At 37.5% G+C, this 16,604-nt stretch overlaps 1 protein-coding gene across 29 annotated transcripts in view; it reads right to left on the reverse strand.

Moving 5' to 3' along the window:
• The window catches only part of cep192 (centrosomal protein 192), a 164,265-nt gene that overhangs the window by 129,214 nt on the left and 18,447 nt on the right, over nucleotides 1-16,604 (reverse strand). For all 29 annotated transcript variants that reach the window (XR_015510921.1, XR_015510917.1, XR_015510920.1 and 26 more), the window contains exons 13-22: nucleotides 14,713-14,865; nucleotides 12,725-12,789; nucleotides 12,391-12,609; nucleotides 8,579-8,720; nucleotides 7,659-7,741; nucleotides 6,551-7,577; nucleotides 6,343-6,460; nucleotides 4,060-4,219; nucleotides 1,810-2,515; nucleotides 1,573-1,721 (exon numbers count right to left, since the gene is read on the reverse strand). Coding sequence is in view for 24 of the 29 variants with exons in the window: in XM_087286573.1 (XP_087142699.1) it covers nucleotides 1,573-1,721; nucleotides 1,810-2,515; nucleotides 4,060-4,219; nucleotides 6,343-6,460; nucleotides 6,551-7,577; nucleotides 7,659-7,741; nucleotides 8,579-8,720; nucleotides 12,391-12,609; nucleotides 12,725-12,789; nucleotides 14,713-14,865 (2,822 nt within the window). In the remaining 5 variants the exon portion in view is untranslated. The remainder of the gene's footprint in view (nucleotides 1-1,572; nucleotides 1,722-1,809; nucleotides 2,516-4,059; nucleotides 4,220-6,342; nucleotides 6,461-6,550; nucleotides 7,578-7,658; nucleotides 7,742-8,578; nucleotides 8,721-12,390; nucleotides 12,610-12,724; nucleotides 12,790-14,712; nucleotides 14,866-16,604) is intronic.

The raw sequence follows: 16,604 nt of genomic DNA on the forward strand, positions 1-16,604 counted from the left end.
ATAGTGCGTTTATTATTATTTAATTATTTTTATCAGTGACAGTTCGAAAATAACACCATTTTTAGAGAAATGCATCTCTTCCGGAGCATCATCACTTTCTTCTCGTGCTTTCTGCCTATTTATTTGATTACTTGTGACTATATTTATGTTTAGGGAGAAAGGTAAGCTTCCTTTATTTTCTTTAAAATTTAATAGGTAATTTAATGCATTTACTTTATAGATTCTTCAGTTTGTTATTTTGGCCTGTGGCCACCCTGAAGAGATGCTCATTTATATTTACAACTTTTTTCTATAAATAAATCTATTCATATTTACTTTCAACTGAGTGTCCGAGTTTGGTTGTCAACAGAAGGGGACCTTTGCATTAAGTTGTTTTGTTTAGGAAATCCACCACCCCAATATTAGTTTTCTTCATTTTCTTTGGCGTGTTTTGCACTCACATGCAAGCGTACCGCGCCAAAGCCCAAGTGAACCGTGCCTGAGCTCGATTCAGCACACTCACAATTCTCAAATGATCCGGGAAATGGGCCTGGGCACAGTTCGGATAGCATAGTGTGAGTGTGCCCTAAGGGTCTACTCACACTATGCTATCCGAACTGTGCCCAGGCCCATTTCCCAGATTGTTTGAGAAGTGTTAGTGCTCTGAATCGGGCTCAGGCACGGTTCACTTGGGCTTTGGCGCGGTACGCTTGCATGTGAGTGCAAAACACGCCAAAGAAAATGAAGAAAACTAATATTGGGGTGGTGGATTTCCTAAACAAAACTACTTAATGCAAAGGTCCCCTTCTGTTGACAACCAAACTCGGACACTCAGTTGAAAGTAAATATGAATAGATTTATTTATAGAAAAAAGTAGTAAATATAAATGAGCATCTCTTCAGGGTGGCCACAGGCCAAAATAACAAACTGAAAAATCTATAAAGTAAATGCATTAAATTACCTATTAAATTTTAAAGAAAATATAGAAAGCTTACCTTTCTCCCTAAACATAAATATAGTCACAAGTAATCAAATAAATAGGCAGAAAGCACGAAAACAAAGTGTTGATGCTCCGGAACAGATGAATTTGAGCATGGTTCACAAGGGCTTTGTCGCAGTACGCTTGTGCGCGAGTGCAAAACCAGCCTAAGCCTGAAACTGAAAGCAAGACGTGACTTTTAAGGGACTGTTTTATATGGATTAATTAATCATTCTTACTGTTCAGTGAACGCAAAATGTCATAATTATTAAAGACGCAAACCCCTCACTGCATGACAGCTGCGCGCACCTTTAGCAAACTTCAATTTCTGCAGCTCGAGGAGTTTATGAGCGTCAATAGTGGCTGATCTGTTCGGCGAAATATTTGCGTGTCACTGCGTCTCAAACAACTTAACCAAAATAACTAAAAAAATCTTCACTGTGCTGAGCGACAGCACTTACAGAACAACACAGCATCGATGACCTAAGCGTGCCGAGACCCGAATGTAATGCGAGTGTGGGCCAACGGGGGAAGCGTGCTTTGGCCCGGTTCAAGGCAACTGTACATAGTGTGAGTACGCCCTAAATGAACTTGAACACTTTTACTTTACTTACCTTTTCTCCATCAATAGATATGCTTGTCATGGAGATGGAAACTTGCTGCCAGTGTTTAGAGGGGTTGAAGATGTTGAGGGATGTATGAGAGGCAATTCCCACACAGCAAGAACTGTGAAACTTCAGTTCACTTGGAACCAGCACTTGAGCTAAAGTACAGATGAAACAAAATATTCCATTTGACAAATTCCATCATATGACCCTAATGACTTTGCAAGACTGCAATTTTTCACTCACTTCTAATGTCTGCAAGATCTCCTGTGGTCCATGACTCGGCATTTGGGTGTGTATAGTTCTTGCTGATTACATACTGAGCAGGACATTGCTGAATATTACTCAAGTAACCAGACTGAAGACTTGAAGGCATGTGTACCATAGATGTGTTTGAACCAGAAGCTGATACTCTGTACAATCCAGATGGCCCTGCAATCTGACAGGAAGGAGCATGCAGAGGCCCTTCTGCGCTCAGATACCTTTTTGCCAGGTGGGAACTGAAGAGAGAATGCTCTGTCAAGAAATTGGGAAAGTTTGTGAGGACACGCTGAGAGTTGTAGCCCGGGACTGACCCATGTGTCAAGTCATCGGATTTGCTAAGACAAGACCCACACCCCAAGATTTGAGGCAACGCTTGGTGCATTTGTTCTATTGCTGCCCCAGGAAGATGCTGATTGGTTAGCTTGCTAGAGTACCCAGAGTCTCCTTGACCATACATATTCGAGCCAGGCTCTGACTGACGGTTGTTGCTGTATGCATTTCCATCGAGTTCGCTTTCACTGCGTACATCCAGCATTGGAGTTTTTACGTTGAGGCCTGCAACTTCAGAATGGCAAAGAGGTTCTGCACTCTTCATAGATCTCAGAACAATATCATTACTGAATGGCTCCATTGGCGGAGTTGGGCTGGCACGGATAATAGTGGTGCTAAGAGACATTGAGGTATTTTTCTGAAAAAAGCAGAGAAAAAGATTGGTGTAAGTTGTCTGTGCAATTAAATCAAAGTACCAAATATTCTAAACGTATTTCTACAGTAACTAAATCAACATGTTTAAAATTGACAACATTTTAGCAAAGTCTACAAGGCTTCTATTATTTGGATTGATGATTATATTTTAAAAGCATGAAATGATTGAGGCACAATTTGTAAATCTGTTTTAATGATAGACTTGCTCAGAAATTCTGAGATTCCACATGAATTGTTGAAGTGTCACAAACTATTAAACACATTCTCTGCAATGTTGACAGGTCGCTCTATTATGAATGAGATGTAAATTGAGATGTAAAGACGGGAGGGAGAGAGAGACAAAGAACGGTGAGTAGGCCTCAATAGCCGCATTTCCACTGTCGGGTCAGTGCAAGCCAGGGCTTTTATCGGGCTGGGCCAATCGCCCGGGAGGTTGAGCAGTGAGGCTGAAATCATGTCGCATTTCCACTGTCGGGCTAGTAGCTCGCAGCACGCCACGCAAACCCCGCCCCCGAATCAAAATGTCACACAACCCGCCCACTTCAGCGGGAATCAGGCAGATAAAGCACACCATCCCATCATCGCGAGAGCATTAAAATGAAGACAACCGAAACAAACAAATGACACATTACTGTGCAGCAGTACATGGTATGTCTAAACCTACGGGCCTGTGTGTTTCCATTCATTACATCTGTTTACTCACCGACCGACTGTTAGCATTGTGCATCGTCGAGTGGTCTTGCCACTAACGGAGGGACCCAGCACAGTGAGCGCACCCATCCATAATATAAATTCTCCATTAATAACTCGGTATGAAACGCATTTTATAACATCCTTTTTGATAGACGTCGTGTTAAGTGTTTCAGCACAAGAGCGAGTAACCTAATAAAATATAGCCATATTTGTTGCACTCAGCAGCTATTCATTAAAGCTCTTCATTTATAAAATTTTACCACGTCATATAAAAACATGAACACTTGTTTGAGGATATAGAACACATTTTGTGTTTAGACTTTTCCCCAATGCGTTTAAAGCAGCGCAGCACAGAACTGAGAGATAGAAAAAAAGGTTTGCACGATTCGATTAATATCATCGTATTCAAGTACATTATAAATAATATCTCATACCTCCTCCGGTGTTTGTTTTTAGAAAATATTTAAAATCTTTTTTTCAGACAGGTCTTTGTAAAATGAAAGGTATATGTGGCTTTAAAACGGTTTGATTTATGTATTGTATATAGGCTACTTACATTGGTTTATGGTACTATAGGTGAAAGTTAAAGAGGTATTAAAATATGAAGTAGAAACATTAGGTTTAATTTAAAACAGGATATTTCTGTATTTTGATGTTCGTGTCAGTGTGAACTATGAGTGAGTGATGTGTTTGAGCATCAGTGCTATTGTGGCTTTTCCTCCTTTTGTGTCAACAGCGCTGCCAGTTGCCATGTCTTGGTGCTGATGTGAAGATTTAGTGATGTGAAGTGTTTAATATAATTCACTTTCTTCTAAAATGGAGTTAAACACTGACCTTACGGTGATCAGGGGTGGGCACGCATGTGTTCTCATTAATTGAGAGGTAAGTCAGTCTGCTAATAGATGGGCTTGAACAATGAGACTGGGGGGAACCTGGATCTCCAGCAGGATTTCTCTGAGCCATCTCACTAGTGGGTGAGCCTTGAAATGTCTCCCTGTTTACAAAACACACAGAAATCTTAAATTAATCCATGTACTGAACTACGGATATCTTTAAAACATTTTTCATTTTATTTAACCATTAGGATTGACAAGTAAACAGAAATTGCAAGATAATAACATTCAATTAAAAACTTTGATAATAATATTCAATGAAAAAAGCAGGGTGTGCTCTAAAATATATAAAAGTATGTTAGACATTTCTTATTCAGGATTTCCACTATAATATAAAATATCAAATTCTTTGACTTTAGCCTGACTTCCAATGACTAAAGGCTGAATTTCCATGACATCAAATGAATGAAAAAAACATGCTGTCATTGTTTTTATTATATTAACAATAACATTGAAAATGGTGTAAATACAATGTCAGCAATAAAACAGTTTTAGCTTGAATATAATTTTGCAATAGCCACTATGAGAACATTTGTGTGGCTGTGAACTGTTCTCACCATATTTGATAGCTTTATAGAAGTTTTACAAATTCTACATTAATCTTTTGTTGTTACTTTTAAACACCGGGGGTCCATTCTTCGTAACTCGCTAAAATGATCTAAGATGATTTGGCAGATCCTGGATCTTTTAATCTTGATAACTGATCTCTCGCTAATTTGGTTCTTCAAACAAGTTCGCGAATCAGATTAGAATGTCTGGATAAACTGATCTGAGATCGCTGCGTGTGTTGTGAAGGACAGATCTATCGATCCTCGAAATCATGATCAGCCATGCAGCGATTGGCTGACGGCACAGCAGCGTAGTGACATCATCTGATTAATATTCAATTATTCATGTGAGCAAAATTACATTAAATTAGCAGTAAACAGTTTGTTAAATATGACACGCAATAACCTTCCAAGTTTGTTGTGAACTGCAGGCTTTACACTTTCATGTTTCAAGAGTGTTCATCATGTATTTCAATGCAAATCAATGTATTTAGTTCTACATTTAGAAAAGATTTTCTTTAATATAGTAGCCGTTTTTTTTTTTTAAATCGGTGTAAAGAATAACTGGTTTTTTACAAAAGCATTTTGATATTGGTAAAGGCGTCTGCAACTTTTGTGAAGCCTCGAATCACTGGCATAACTGTCAAAATGTTCATGACTGCATAAATGTATTATTGCTTTAATATGTTAATATTATACACAATTATAAATACACAATAAAACATGTTTATTATACACAATTTGTACTAAGCGATCTAAAAAGTTCATATCAATAAGTTTTCTCTGTGCACCACCAGGTGGCAGTCTTTGTACTTTCATTTCGAGAGTGCAGATTGCATAAGTTTAATTAATATATATAATTTTATTTTATTAATAACTATAACTTATATAACTATATATATATATAGTTTAAAAAATATTTACTCTTTTTCCAAGTGTATATAACTACTACTGTAAGAAAATATCAGAATTCGGAACATACTTTCTGTATTATATTTGCTTGAACTGAGCCGATCTAATCCTGTTTATATAAATTGAACCTGCTCCCGATCAGGTTTAAGCTAGCAGAACTGTTGCTATGACAACAACTCTCGGATCAGCTTTGAAGAACGAAACGATCCTGGATCTTGTCAAATCGTCAATATCCAAATCCAGCTAACTGAGTAATCCACGTACGAAGAACGGACCCCAAGTCTTTAAAGTGGGCAGTTTGAAGGTTAATTCTTCTCAGATTCTCAGGTACAGTCTTGGGAACATTTGATTTAAGTGACTGCCAGCTGATGATTGTGAAAGGAATAAAATAGCTTAACCATAACAATACGAGTGAAAGTGCATATTTGCTTGCATAATTACAGAAAAATTTGAATAAATAAAAACAAACAAAAATCCCTGATATTCCATGACATGGGGAAGAAGTACCAACATTCAATGTCTGGAATAGACATTTTTAAAATACCATAATAATTCAGAGGTTGTAAACCCTGTTTATTTTAAGTTTATACTTATTATATTTATAATAAAGAAAGGACAACAAACAATTATAAGAATTATAATTAACAAAAAAAAGAGAATTGTGTTATATAATCACATAATTACTTTGTGTTGTGTAATCAATTACAATATTTACACCACTAGTGATTTTTTGTTTGTTTGTTTGTTTGTTTGTTTGTTTTTACCCATATCCACTTTGGATTGAGGTCTGGCTTGGACTGGAGTGGGTAAGAGGAGAGGTAGACGGCCTGAAATTACAATTGGTGACCTCCATTGAACTGGGGGCACTGTTCTCAGGTGAACCTTGAATAAAAAGTAGTAGATGAAGACATAAATTAAATGTCTTATACATACTTGTATGCATAAATACATGAAAACATGAAAAAATAATACCAAATTGTTCCTGTGTTCCTGGCAGTTCATCATTAGAATTGATGGTTTCACTTTTCTCTTTTGAAACTGAAAGAGTAGCTTCAGATACTTTGGGTAACCGTGCCTGGTCGATAACAGGTTCGTTTGGTTGGGCTCTAGGTTTGTGTGGGGAGGTTTTCAACAATGTCAGTTCTGAGTGCCCACCATTCTGAAGTCCAGGCAAGGATTTTAGTGTAGAAGTTGACAACGATTTGTCACCTTTCACAGAATGGCTACCAGTGGCTGATAAAGCAGTTTCTGTTTTGATGCTGGATTCAGGAACATCCTTAGAGTTGGTTGATGTTGCACAGTGGCCAGTATTGGTTGGTTTTAAACCAAAAGGTTTTGATTTAACAGGTATGTAAGATGATGTCCGCTTGTCAGAACCTACAGATCTTTTGGCTGGATTTGCAGTGACAGTTGGTAAACAGCTTGACTTAGGTCGTGGAATTGCACTCCGTTTGACATCAGACCTTGGATTTTTGAACACCTTACCTGCAAGGACCTGACATTTTTTGCTTGCTTCTTGCTCTTCCATAACTGAAAGCTCTTCATTTTTATACATCGTAGTATTTTTCAGAGGAGCCAACTGCTGTTGGACCTGATTGTTGGAATTAGCCAAACCATCAGCCAAAGTAAGGACGTCAAAGCAGGACTGTGAAGAAGATTCGTCGCTGTCACTACAGGAGACCTCAGCCTTCTTAAGATATTTCTCCATGTCAGGAGCACTAACGTCTCCCACTACTGTGGTCTTCTGCAGGTCTTCGAATAAACCATTTAGTTGTAAGGCTGCAACAGGGTTTCTTATCAGGTCTTTGACTTGCTGGTGACTTTTGGAGCGGCTCTGTTGAGACAGCTCCACTATCATGGCACCAAGCTGGGCAGGATCTGAGCTGAGAGATGCATCAGCAATTGCTGAGGCAATTGTACTTATGCTGAGCATGAGGTTGCTGCTAGAGCTTGGCGGTTCAGAAGTATGGTCCTCATTATTTTCATGTTGGGTTGAGATCTAATCCAAACATCAGAGGAAAAAAAAAATTATTTTAAATGATCACATAGCATCAATCAAAATTTTAAAACATGTAAATACCTGGGAAACTTGCTCCTCTTTTTGTTGCACATTAGCACAAGCAGGTTCTGCTGTATTGGGCTCAAGTGTCTTATCTAGATCATCTGTAAATTAGACAAAGGATATAAAATGAGTTAAAGGAAACCTATTATTCAGCTTGTTATGTCATCAATGTTGTAGAAAAGATAGACTATTTATAATAACAAGCTGAAGTGGATATTTTTGGAGTGATATAAAAACAAAACAAACAACAAGTTTGGCATGTTTAATTTTAAATGGAAAAAGACAACTGATTGACTAGGATCATCTTTAGTCAGGAAATCTGTATTATTTACTAACATGAAGTAATAATGAACAATAATGGTTGACGTTTCGCCACAAAACGGCGAGAGAACGCGCATATATATATATATCATCTATCTATACAAACACACACACACACACACACACAGTTGAAGTCAGAATTATTAGACCCCCTGAATTATTAAACCCATTTTTTTTCTTCCATCAATTTCCGTATAACAGAGAGATTTTTTTCAACACACAACACACATTTCTAAACTTAATAGTTTTTAAATAACTCATCTCTAATAACTGATTTAATTAATCTTTGCCATGATGACAGTAAATAATATTTTACTAGATATTTTTCCAGACACTTCTATACAGCTTAAAGTGATATTTAAATGTTTAACTAGGTTAATTAGGTTGCTAGGCAGGTTAGGGTAATTAGGCAAGTTATTGTATATTGATGGTTTGTTCTGTAGAAAAAAAAAATGTTAGCTTAAAGGGGCTAATAATTTTGTCCTTAAAATGGCTTTTTAAAAATTATTATAAATTAAATGTATAAAATGCAGGGGGGTTTTGTTCAGTCAATAATTATTTATTCAACAATATTTTTATTGTAAACAAGTAATGTGAGTAAAGTGTGTTAAATGCACCTTGATTTAGTGTCTCATCAGCATCACTTTGCTGAATGGTCTCAACGTGGATAGAGTTTCCTCTGGAGAAGATATCAGAAGGCCGAAGTAAAGCAACAGGTTCCCTCTTTTCAGGAGAAGTAATGAAGTATCCAAAAGACGGCTGAAATGCAAATGTTACAAGGAAGAAAACTCCGTGCTTCTTTCTGACGATGGTGCCCCAAATTGGTTGGTGGCTCAGCTGCAGTGATGTCCTTAGGATTAAAGGCTGATTTATACTTCTGCATCAAACGCACGTGTATGCTACAGCGTTGACGCATAGCCCTACGCCGTGGCCGTCGCTGACGTGCACCTCTCGTAAAATGTAACTACACGTCGCAACGACGCATAGCGCAAGTTCTGTGATTGGTCGGCTTGGTAGCGCTGACTAGTCTTGGCGGGACAGAGAGCCGCGCCAACGGTGCGAGCGTGATGGAGCGATTGTTTACAAGTGTGGAGTCCTGTGAGGGAGCTCCGGATGGAAAGTTTTGTTTTGTGTTTACCTCATAGGTAAAGTTATTGCTCAACCGCCGGTTCCTGCCTCAAAATGAGCGAGTTTGAGCCACTTGTACATCCAGAAAGTGTCCAGGAAAAGCAAAACACCAGCTAAGAAATTCGACACAAAGGAACATTTACACCTCACTGCCAACTAGCGTTTCGGAAAGTTAATGCTGACCAACAGAGACAGCGCGCAGAAGTATAAATGCACAGCTACGCTTGTTGCATGCGCCATGGGTTACGCCGGTCACTTGACACAGAAGTATAAACCAGGCTTAACTCGCCTGTAATTGGAGGTTGTCCTGGGTTACCAGGGTGACAGACATTGCTGAGAGATTGTTTGCAAAAGTTCTTCTTGCGGTTTTGGCGGTCCTGAAATCGTGTGGTGGTGCGGTGCAATTCGAGAGTAAGTCGAAAGGGGGCAGAGAACAGCGTAAACTAATGTAAAAAGCAAAGTTTTACTGTTACAGTAGGTTTTAAGTGATCTGGTTTGGTCCATCCCAATGGCACTGTTTTCCAATGAGCGGTCACCATGGAGGGCAGGGCCACACCCTGTACCACTATACTTAGGGTAAGTCATTAACAAACCGTTTGTCAATTTCACAGGGTGAAATATCTTCTAAATTCGTAACTAAATTACTTCAAATGTTACAAAATGAACACTGTTTGCGATATAAAACACAAATGCATTTGAAATCCTCCAAAGAATTGTTAGGCTGCATTAATTTGTACAACCAGAGCCAGGAACACTTCCCAAAAGGACAGCATCTACACTTATGTTAGTCAGTATTTTTCATTATCCCGAGGTCTCAATAATCCTTCACCAGGCCAGATCCAGAGCAGATGCTGTGGTGGTCGTGGAGGAGTGGAGAACATGAGACTGACTCCTGAAAGACCCTAGTGACAGACGAGTTTCTACAATGATCCCGTGGGCCAGCCTTAACACCTACTGGTGATCTACTCACACCTGCAGCTTCTCCACGATGGACGTCCTTTGTTCTCCAGCCTTCGGCACCTAGACTGCAGCTCTGCACATTTAGTTCGACCAGATGAGAAATGTAAATTAACCAACAATGGTGCTTTACAAGCCTTTTAATAGGAAGTGAATCACAAGCCTCTTTTTCATGACTCTTGGGTCATGTGGTACATCCTGTTGGACAAAAAAACTTTGGAAATATTGCATATAAATGAAAGACAATCATTTGAAGTGTTACATTTAAGGCAGCTGTATCTTTGAATAATATGCCATAGTTTTCCTCATATACTATGTGTTTATTGCAACCATTGTAACCAACCTAGTTAATCAATCTGTTTTTAACCCTTATAAACAGACAAAACTTTGTATGTGTCTAAAATGTATGATGTCTGGTACTAAACAAAAGCTAGTGACATTTGCAATACACTAGTGTAAATTAAAAAACTAGTAGTACAAACAGTACTCGTCTTGTTACATTTAATGTTTGCTCTCTGCTCCCTTTCGCCTTGCTCTGGGACACCGCACCGCCACGCGATTGGGTCACCACAAACTTTCCATGTAACCTCTTTAAGTTTCGGGTTCGTCAAAACCGCAAGAACCTCCGCAAAGCGACTCTCAGCAAAGTCCGTTGCCCCGGTAACCCAGGACAACCTCCATTTACAAGCAAGTGAATCTCAAAGACCTCACTGAAGCTGAGTCACCAACCAATAGGGAGCACTGTGTTTCAATAAGGCCAGCCATCGAGGGAAATTCAAGTCTTTCAGCAAAAGCACAAGTAACACAAACAAATGTTGTCTTTTGCTGATTTGATGCAAATTTATCTTAAGCAGTTAACGATAAGCCAAATCCCTGATTTTGTGGTTTCTCAAGTGTAATTCCAAGTAATAATAAGCAATACGTAATAAGAACTAGAATTAATTTGGGATGGTTGTCACTCATTTTGTATCCTCTGAATGCCTCTGTGTGTACGTGTGAATGTGTGTGTGTGTGCATTTGTTTATTTAGTAATGCACATATTGTAGTGTGGCTTAATAATATGTTTAATTTTGTAAAAACTGTGGTGTTTGTGTGCTTCTAAGTCATTGCCTCAAGCTGTAGATTTTGTTACTAAAGTCTAACCCAATACTTGAGTTATGTTATTATCGCTGGCCATGGAAATAATATAAATGAGCTTGGTCTTCTATTTGCTGAACAAATGGTAGATAAAGTGTAAAGCTTTTAATCGGATTCAGTCTGACCCATTTGAGTCGAATCAGGTGATTCAAATCTTCAAGATTCGATTCCTTAAAATAAGTTAATAAATCCCTGAACCACCTTAAACGTAGGTTGATCCTTTACGGAGTTCCCACAAATGTAAGGAGTCTTTCTCAGAGGGAGACTTCTGACTTGTCAGAATTCAGAATTGTGACAGTCTATGGTCTTTCGCCATAACAGGAAACTCCTTTATAACTCCCAATTCTGACTTTATAACCTAGAATTACGACTTTAGAACTCATAATTGCGACTCAAAATTCCGACTTTGTAACTTAGAATTACGACGTTATAACTCAGAATTACGATGTTATAACTCAGAATTGCGACTTTATAACTCAGAATTGAGACTCAAAATTACGACTTTGTAACTTAGAATTACGACGTTATAACTTAGAATTACGACGTTATAACTCAGAATTGCAACTTTATAACTCAGAATTGCAACTTTTTAACTCAGAATTGCGACTTTTTAACTCAGAATTGCGACTTAAAATTACGACTTTATAACTCAGAATTGTGACTTCTTAATTTTTTTATTATTATTACTATTATTGTTTTTTTTTTTATTCCGTGACAAGAACAGGCTTCCATAAATGATAGATTTAAATGATAATGATTATAATTTTTCCCATAATAGAGCAGCCCTGCCGAGAGTGCCTCTTTTCATCTAAACAAATAATATCATAATTATGCCAGTACGCTTTGTAAGAGGAATTTTTTTTTTTCTTCAAATAAATCAAAAGAAAAATATTTGCCCCTAGAATCAGTTCAAGGCAGTAAACTTCTCCTGAAAGGCCCCAGTTTAAAAGGTTAGCTCCAAACTCAATACAACACATTTCAAATAAATCCAAATAAAATATACCCTATAACTACTTTACCCTAAAATATACTAAGGTATACTCCTGTTTGAAATATTATAAACATAAGTCAGATTTGTATTTATGCTGTATTATACATGCATGGCCTGGAGTTAGCCTATTATTTTGTGTGCGAAAGCAATTTGTGTGGTGTACAGTGTTCTTTGAAGTTTGATTTGATTTTAAAAGAATTATAAATAAGCACTTACCCTTTTAACATAGTCTTCTTCACTGTGCCCAAGGCAACCCAGAGCTTCAGATCGCCTCTGAAAAAACTCCCCAAGCGAAATGCGTAGATAACTTTGGTTCCCACTCTCAAGTTCGGAGGAGACCTGGGAGGCTCTCATGAGGATGTTGCTACTAGATGGGATTTTCCAAGAAGTGTCTCCCAACACTTCACTCATATTTACATTTTGAATCTGCTCTTCCTAAAGGAAGACAACAGAAAGCATGTTTTCCTGCTAAAGGTCTTTGTGTGAAATATATTCCAGGTTGTAAGAAATTATTCTAATAATAAAAAAAACAGCAGAAAACCTTACATACCTGCAAAAACTGGTGCTCCTTTTCAAACTCCTCCTGATCCTCAATTATCTTGTCCATGGCCTTACCTACATGTAAGTGAAGACAGCATGTCAAGCTCAGTGTTTCCCCTACCACTATATTAGGGGTGCAAAAAGTTGCCTACAAGAGAACCATCAAAGCTAATTGATTGAACAAATAAATACATCACATTTGATAAATATACTTTGTTAAAAATCTCTTTAATAATAGCGTTAGAGAGATCATACTAAAGTTGTTAATTTTATTTATATAGTCTAAATGACTTTTATAGGGTAAACACTTTTTAAACTGGTTTTATATGGTAAACACTTTCTCTTTGATTCTTTCATGTTTCTGTTTATATAAATGTTACGAGTAGTGTAGTGTAGACTTGTGTGTGTCTAGTGTTTCTCTCTCTCTCTCGCGCTCTAAGTATTCGCAGGTGCAGCGGATTACGTTGGGACGGATCATGATTGGCGCTTGGATTGGCGGCGGCTATAAAAACCTGCAGAGAACATAGGTTCGATGGCTCCCCGCTCTCTCTCGATTTCCCCGCTTGTATTCAGTGGAGAACGTGATCCAATGACTGTTTGCTTGTATCTCTTTGTGGCTTTGTGAGATGCCGTTGTGTTAATTTTTAACCGGCGATTGATGCCCGGTTTTCTGTCTCCCTGTCAGGCTTGGAGCATGTAGGGAGGTTTGGTGCCTTATTTGTTATTTTCGTTTTCTCCTGTGTTTGTTAGTAGGGAGGTAAGTTTTCTGTATTTTATTTTATTTGTTTTCTAGGGAAGTTTAATCTAATTTAGTTAGCTTGGTTTATTGTCATTTTTTTTTTTGGCTGAACCAAAATAATTCTCAGTGGTTGTGTTTTTGGTATATATTTTGGGGAGAGAGAGCACGGGGGCACCAGGGATTATATTTTTAATCCCTGTTATTTTGTTACGTTTAGGTTAAATGTCTTTTTGATTAAGGATTTTTAATTTAATTCATAACAATACATTACAGATACTTTTGGAGGTCAAAAATGAAGTATTAAAATGCACATGAATCGTATGGCGATGCAGTGGCGCAGTAGATAGTGCTGTCGCCTCACAGCAAGAGCTTGCTGGAAAGTCTTTCATTCACACTGAAGAAGGTACAGCACATGAGCCGCAATTTCACTACTAGGGAGAAATGCTGTAAAAATCCAGCTCTGCCTCTCTCTCACTTCAGACATTTGACCCGATGGGGTGTTAATGAGATAACTTTTCCTCTCCTCTTGACTTGTGGATACAGACACGAGTGTGCCTGTGGTGCAAGTTTTTTCCACTGTCTATTATAGATTACCTGTGATGACTGCGTATTACGCGCATACAGACAGTAACTGCGGCTGTTCTTCCTGTGTCAATCATCTGTGAACAGCGCTTTCATTTTTAAAGCCAAGCGCAGCCCTTTCTGTTGAGCTGGCAAAGACAATGGCCAATCATAGAGCTTGAAGCACTCAAAAAGCAAGTGGGATAATACTTGCATTAGTTTATTTGCTATAAATGCTCATGAGGTCTTCTGTGCATGTATTGGAGTTGATACATTCAAAAAGAGTGTTTTCTTTATGCAGGTACAATTTAAAGTGCAGTTCATATATCTTGCTGCTTGTATTAAAGGACAAACTGTATTACAAATAATATATAAATATTAACATATTTATAGATTTTATAAAATTGGTATTAAAAAAAATTGTTGACTGGAATTGCTATAAAATTTAACGTATTAGTATCAAAATCACTATAGAAGATTTTCGAACAACAGCTCTATTCCTAAGCATGCATAAAATCTCTTTTATTTATGTCATGTCATGTGTCAATAGTATTTCTATAAACTTTTTATGCAAGTCCACTGTAGTAATTAAGAATAAGTTTAGTAACTAAAAAGTTTGGAAAATTTATTCACCCTGCACTCGCTCAAATATATTTGATTTTAAGGGAGAATAAAGAACATGATAGCATTTCTCTTACCTCCAGCCAGAAAATCTTCAGACTGGAACTGCAAAGCAACATCCTCAGGCATATTGGCTTCCATTTCTTTCTCAAAGGAGGAATAATAGGCCAAATCGGTGACCCACTTTCCTTCTTCATTCTGGTAAACCACACTATGAGTGGCATTGGCATCTAAAGAAATAAAACTTATTAAAAGTTTAATTTTAAATCCTAACACACAAATACAGATCAAATTACAAATTTAAAAATTAGACAAAGATGACAAGCAAGCATGTTAAGCTATTAAATTAAGGTTTTTATTATTAAGGGAAAACAAAATACAAAACTGCCTAGCCCTCACTGAAAATGTGTTTGTGCCTATTAAAACATACTATTCTTATGCCACCCCCATGCCTGATTACTATCACACCTGTTCACAATCAAGAAATCATTTAATCTCATGATCCCCAAGACTTTTGAGAAAATACCATGACAAGAACAAAGTTGAACTTTTTGGAAGGTGCGTCCCATTATGTGGGACATAAAAGTATCACCGCATATCAGAAAAACAATATCATGTAACAGACTCTTTGAGAGTTACCAAAAATGCTTAATTCCTGTCGTTGATGCTAAGGGTGGCCCAAGCAGTTATTGGGTATAGGGGCAGGTCCTTTTACACAGTAGGTCCTTTTAGCTATGTAGTTTTGTTTTCCCTTAATGATAAAAACCATTTCTAAACTTCATGATGTGTTTACTTGTGTTATCTTTGACTAACTTCCATATTTATTTGATGATCAGAAACATTAAAGTGTGACAAAAAAAAAGTATGCAGCAAACCGTTTTTTAACTCTCTGAACTGGCTCTGTGCATGTTAGTATGTACAGTCGTGACCAAAAGCTTTGAAAATTACATAAATATTGGAAATTGGCCTTAAGTTGCTGCTTAAGTTTTTATAGTAGTAATTTACATATAATCCAGAATGTTGTGAAGAGTGATCAGATGATTTGCAGTCCTTCTTTGCCATGAAAATTAACTTAATCCTGAAAAAAACGTTTCACTGCATTTCATTGCTGTCATTAAAAGACCTGCTGAGATCATTTCTGTAACCGTGTTGTTAACTCAGGTGAGAATGTTGATGAGCACAAGGCAGGAAATTATCATGTCAGGCTGATTAGGTTAGAATGGCAGACTTGACATGTTAAAGGAGGGTAATGCTTAAAATCATTGGCCAAGGTGGCCGTCTAGGGTGGCAGAAAAGAGAGGGCGGTGTCCGCGACCCAAAACACCAAACCACCCCCCACGCTAGGGCTGCACGATACATCGTTTCAGCATCGAAATCGCGATGTGCGCATCCGCGATAGTCACGATGCAAAAAAAATTAAAATAAATTATATATATATATATATATATATATATATATATATATATATATATATATATATATATATATATATATATAGGCTATATGTATTATTGGTGGAGCAGAACCCGAATACGGTATTCGGATAAGCACGAATAGCATGTTTTTACCAATACTTATTTCGAACAAATACTTGAAAAATGATTTGTATTCGGGGAACAAGAAAAACATTATATCAAAAAGCTGCGTTTCCTCATGAGACCACAGTGCATGCCCGCATGAGTGAGATGTTCAGGAGTCGGAGGCGGGGTGGGGCCGGGGAAAAAAGGTGACTGAAGCATGCTGCTGCTCCACAACAGCAACAGAGAAGGCTTGGCAGAGCGAAAAATACTGCATTACTATTTTTGTTAAATTTTTTTTTTTCATCATACTAAAATAACACGTGACAGAAGTTCACTCAAAAGTGAAAGTTCTTTCTGTCATTAATTAATAACACTCCCATCATAACTACTTTCAGAACATAAATTTTGATATTTTACCATATGAAAATGCAATGCAGTTATGAAAATTG

The sequence above is a fragment of the Danio rerio genome, chromosome 16, assembly GCF_052040795.2.
Source record: "Danio rerio strain M-AB ecotype USA chromosome 16, GRCz13ab, whole genome shotgun sequence".
Lineage (NCBI taxonomy): Eukaryota > Metazoa > Chordata > Actinopteri > Cypriniformes > Danionidae > Danio > Danio rerio.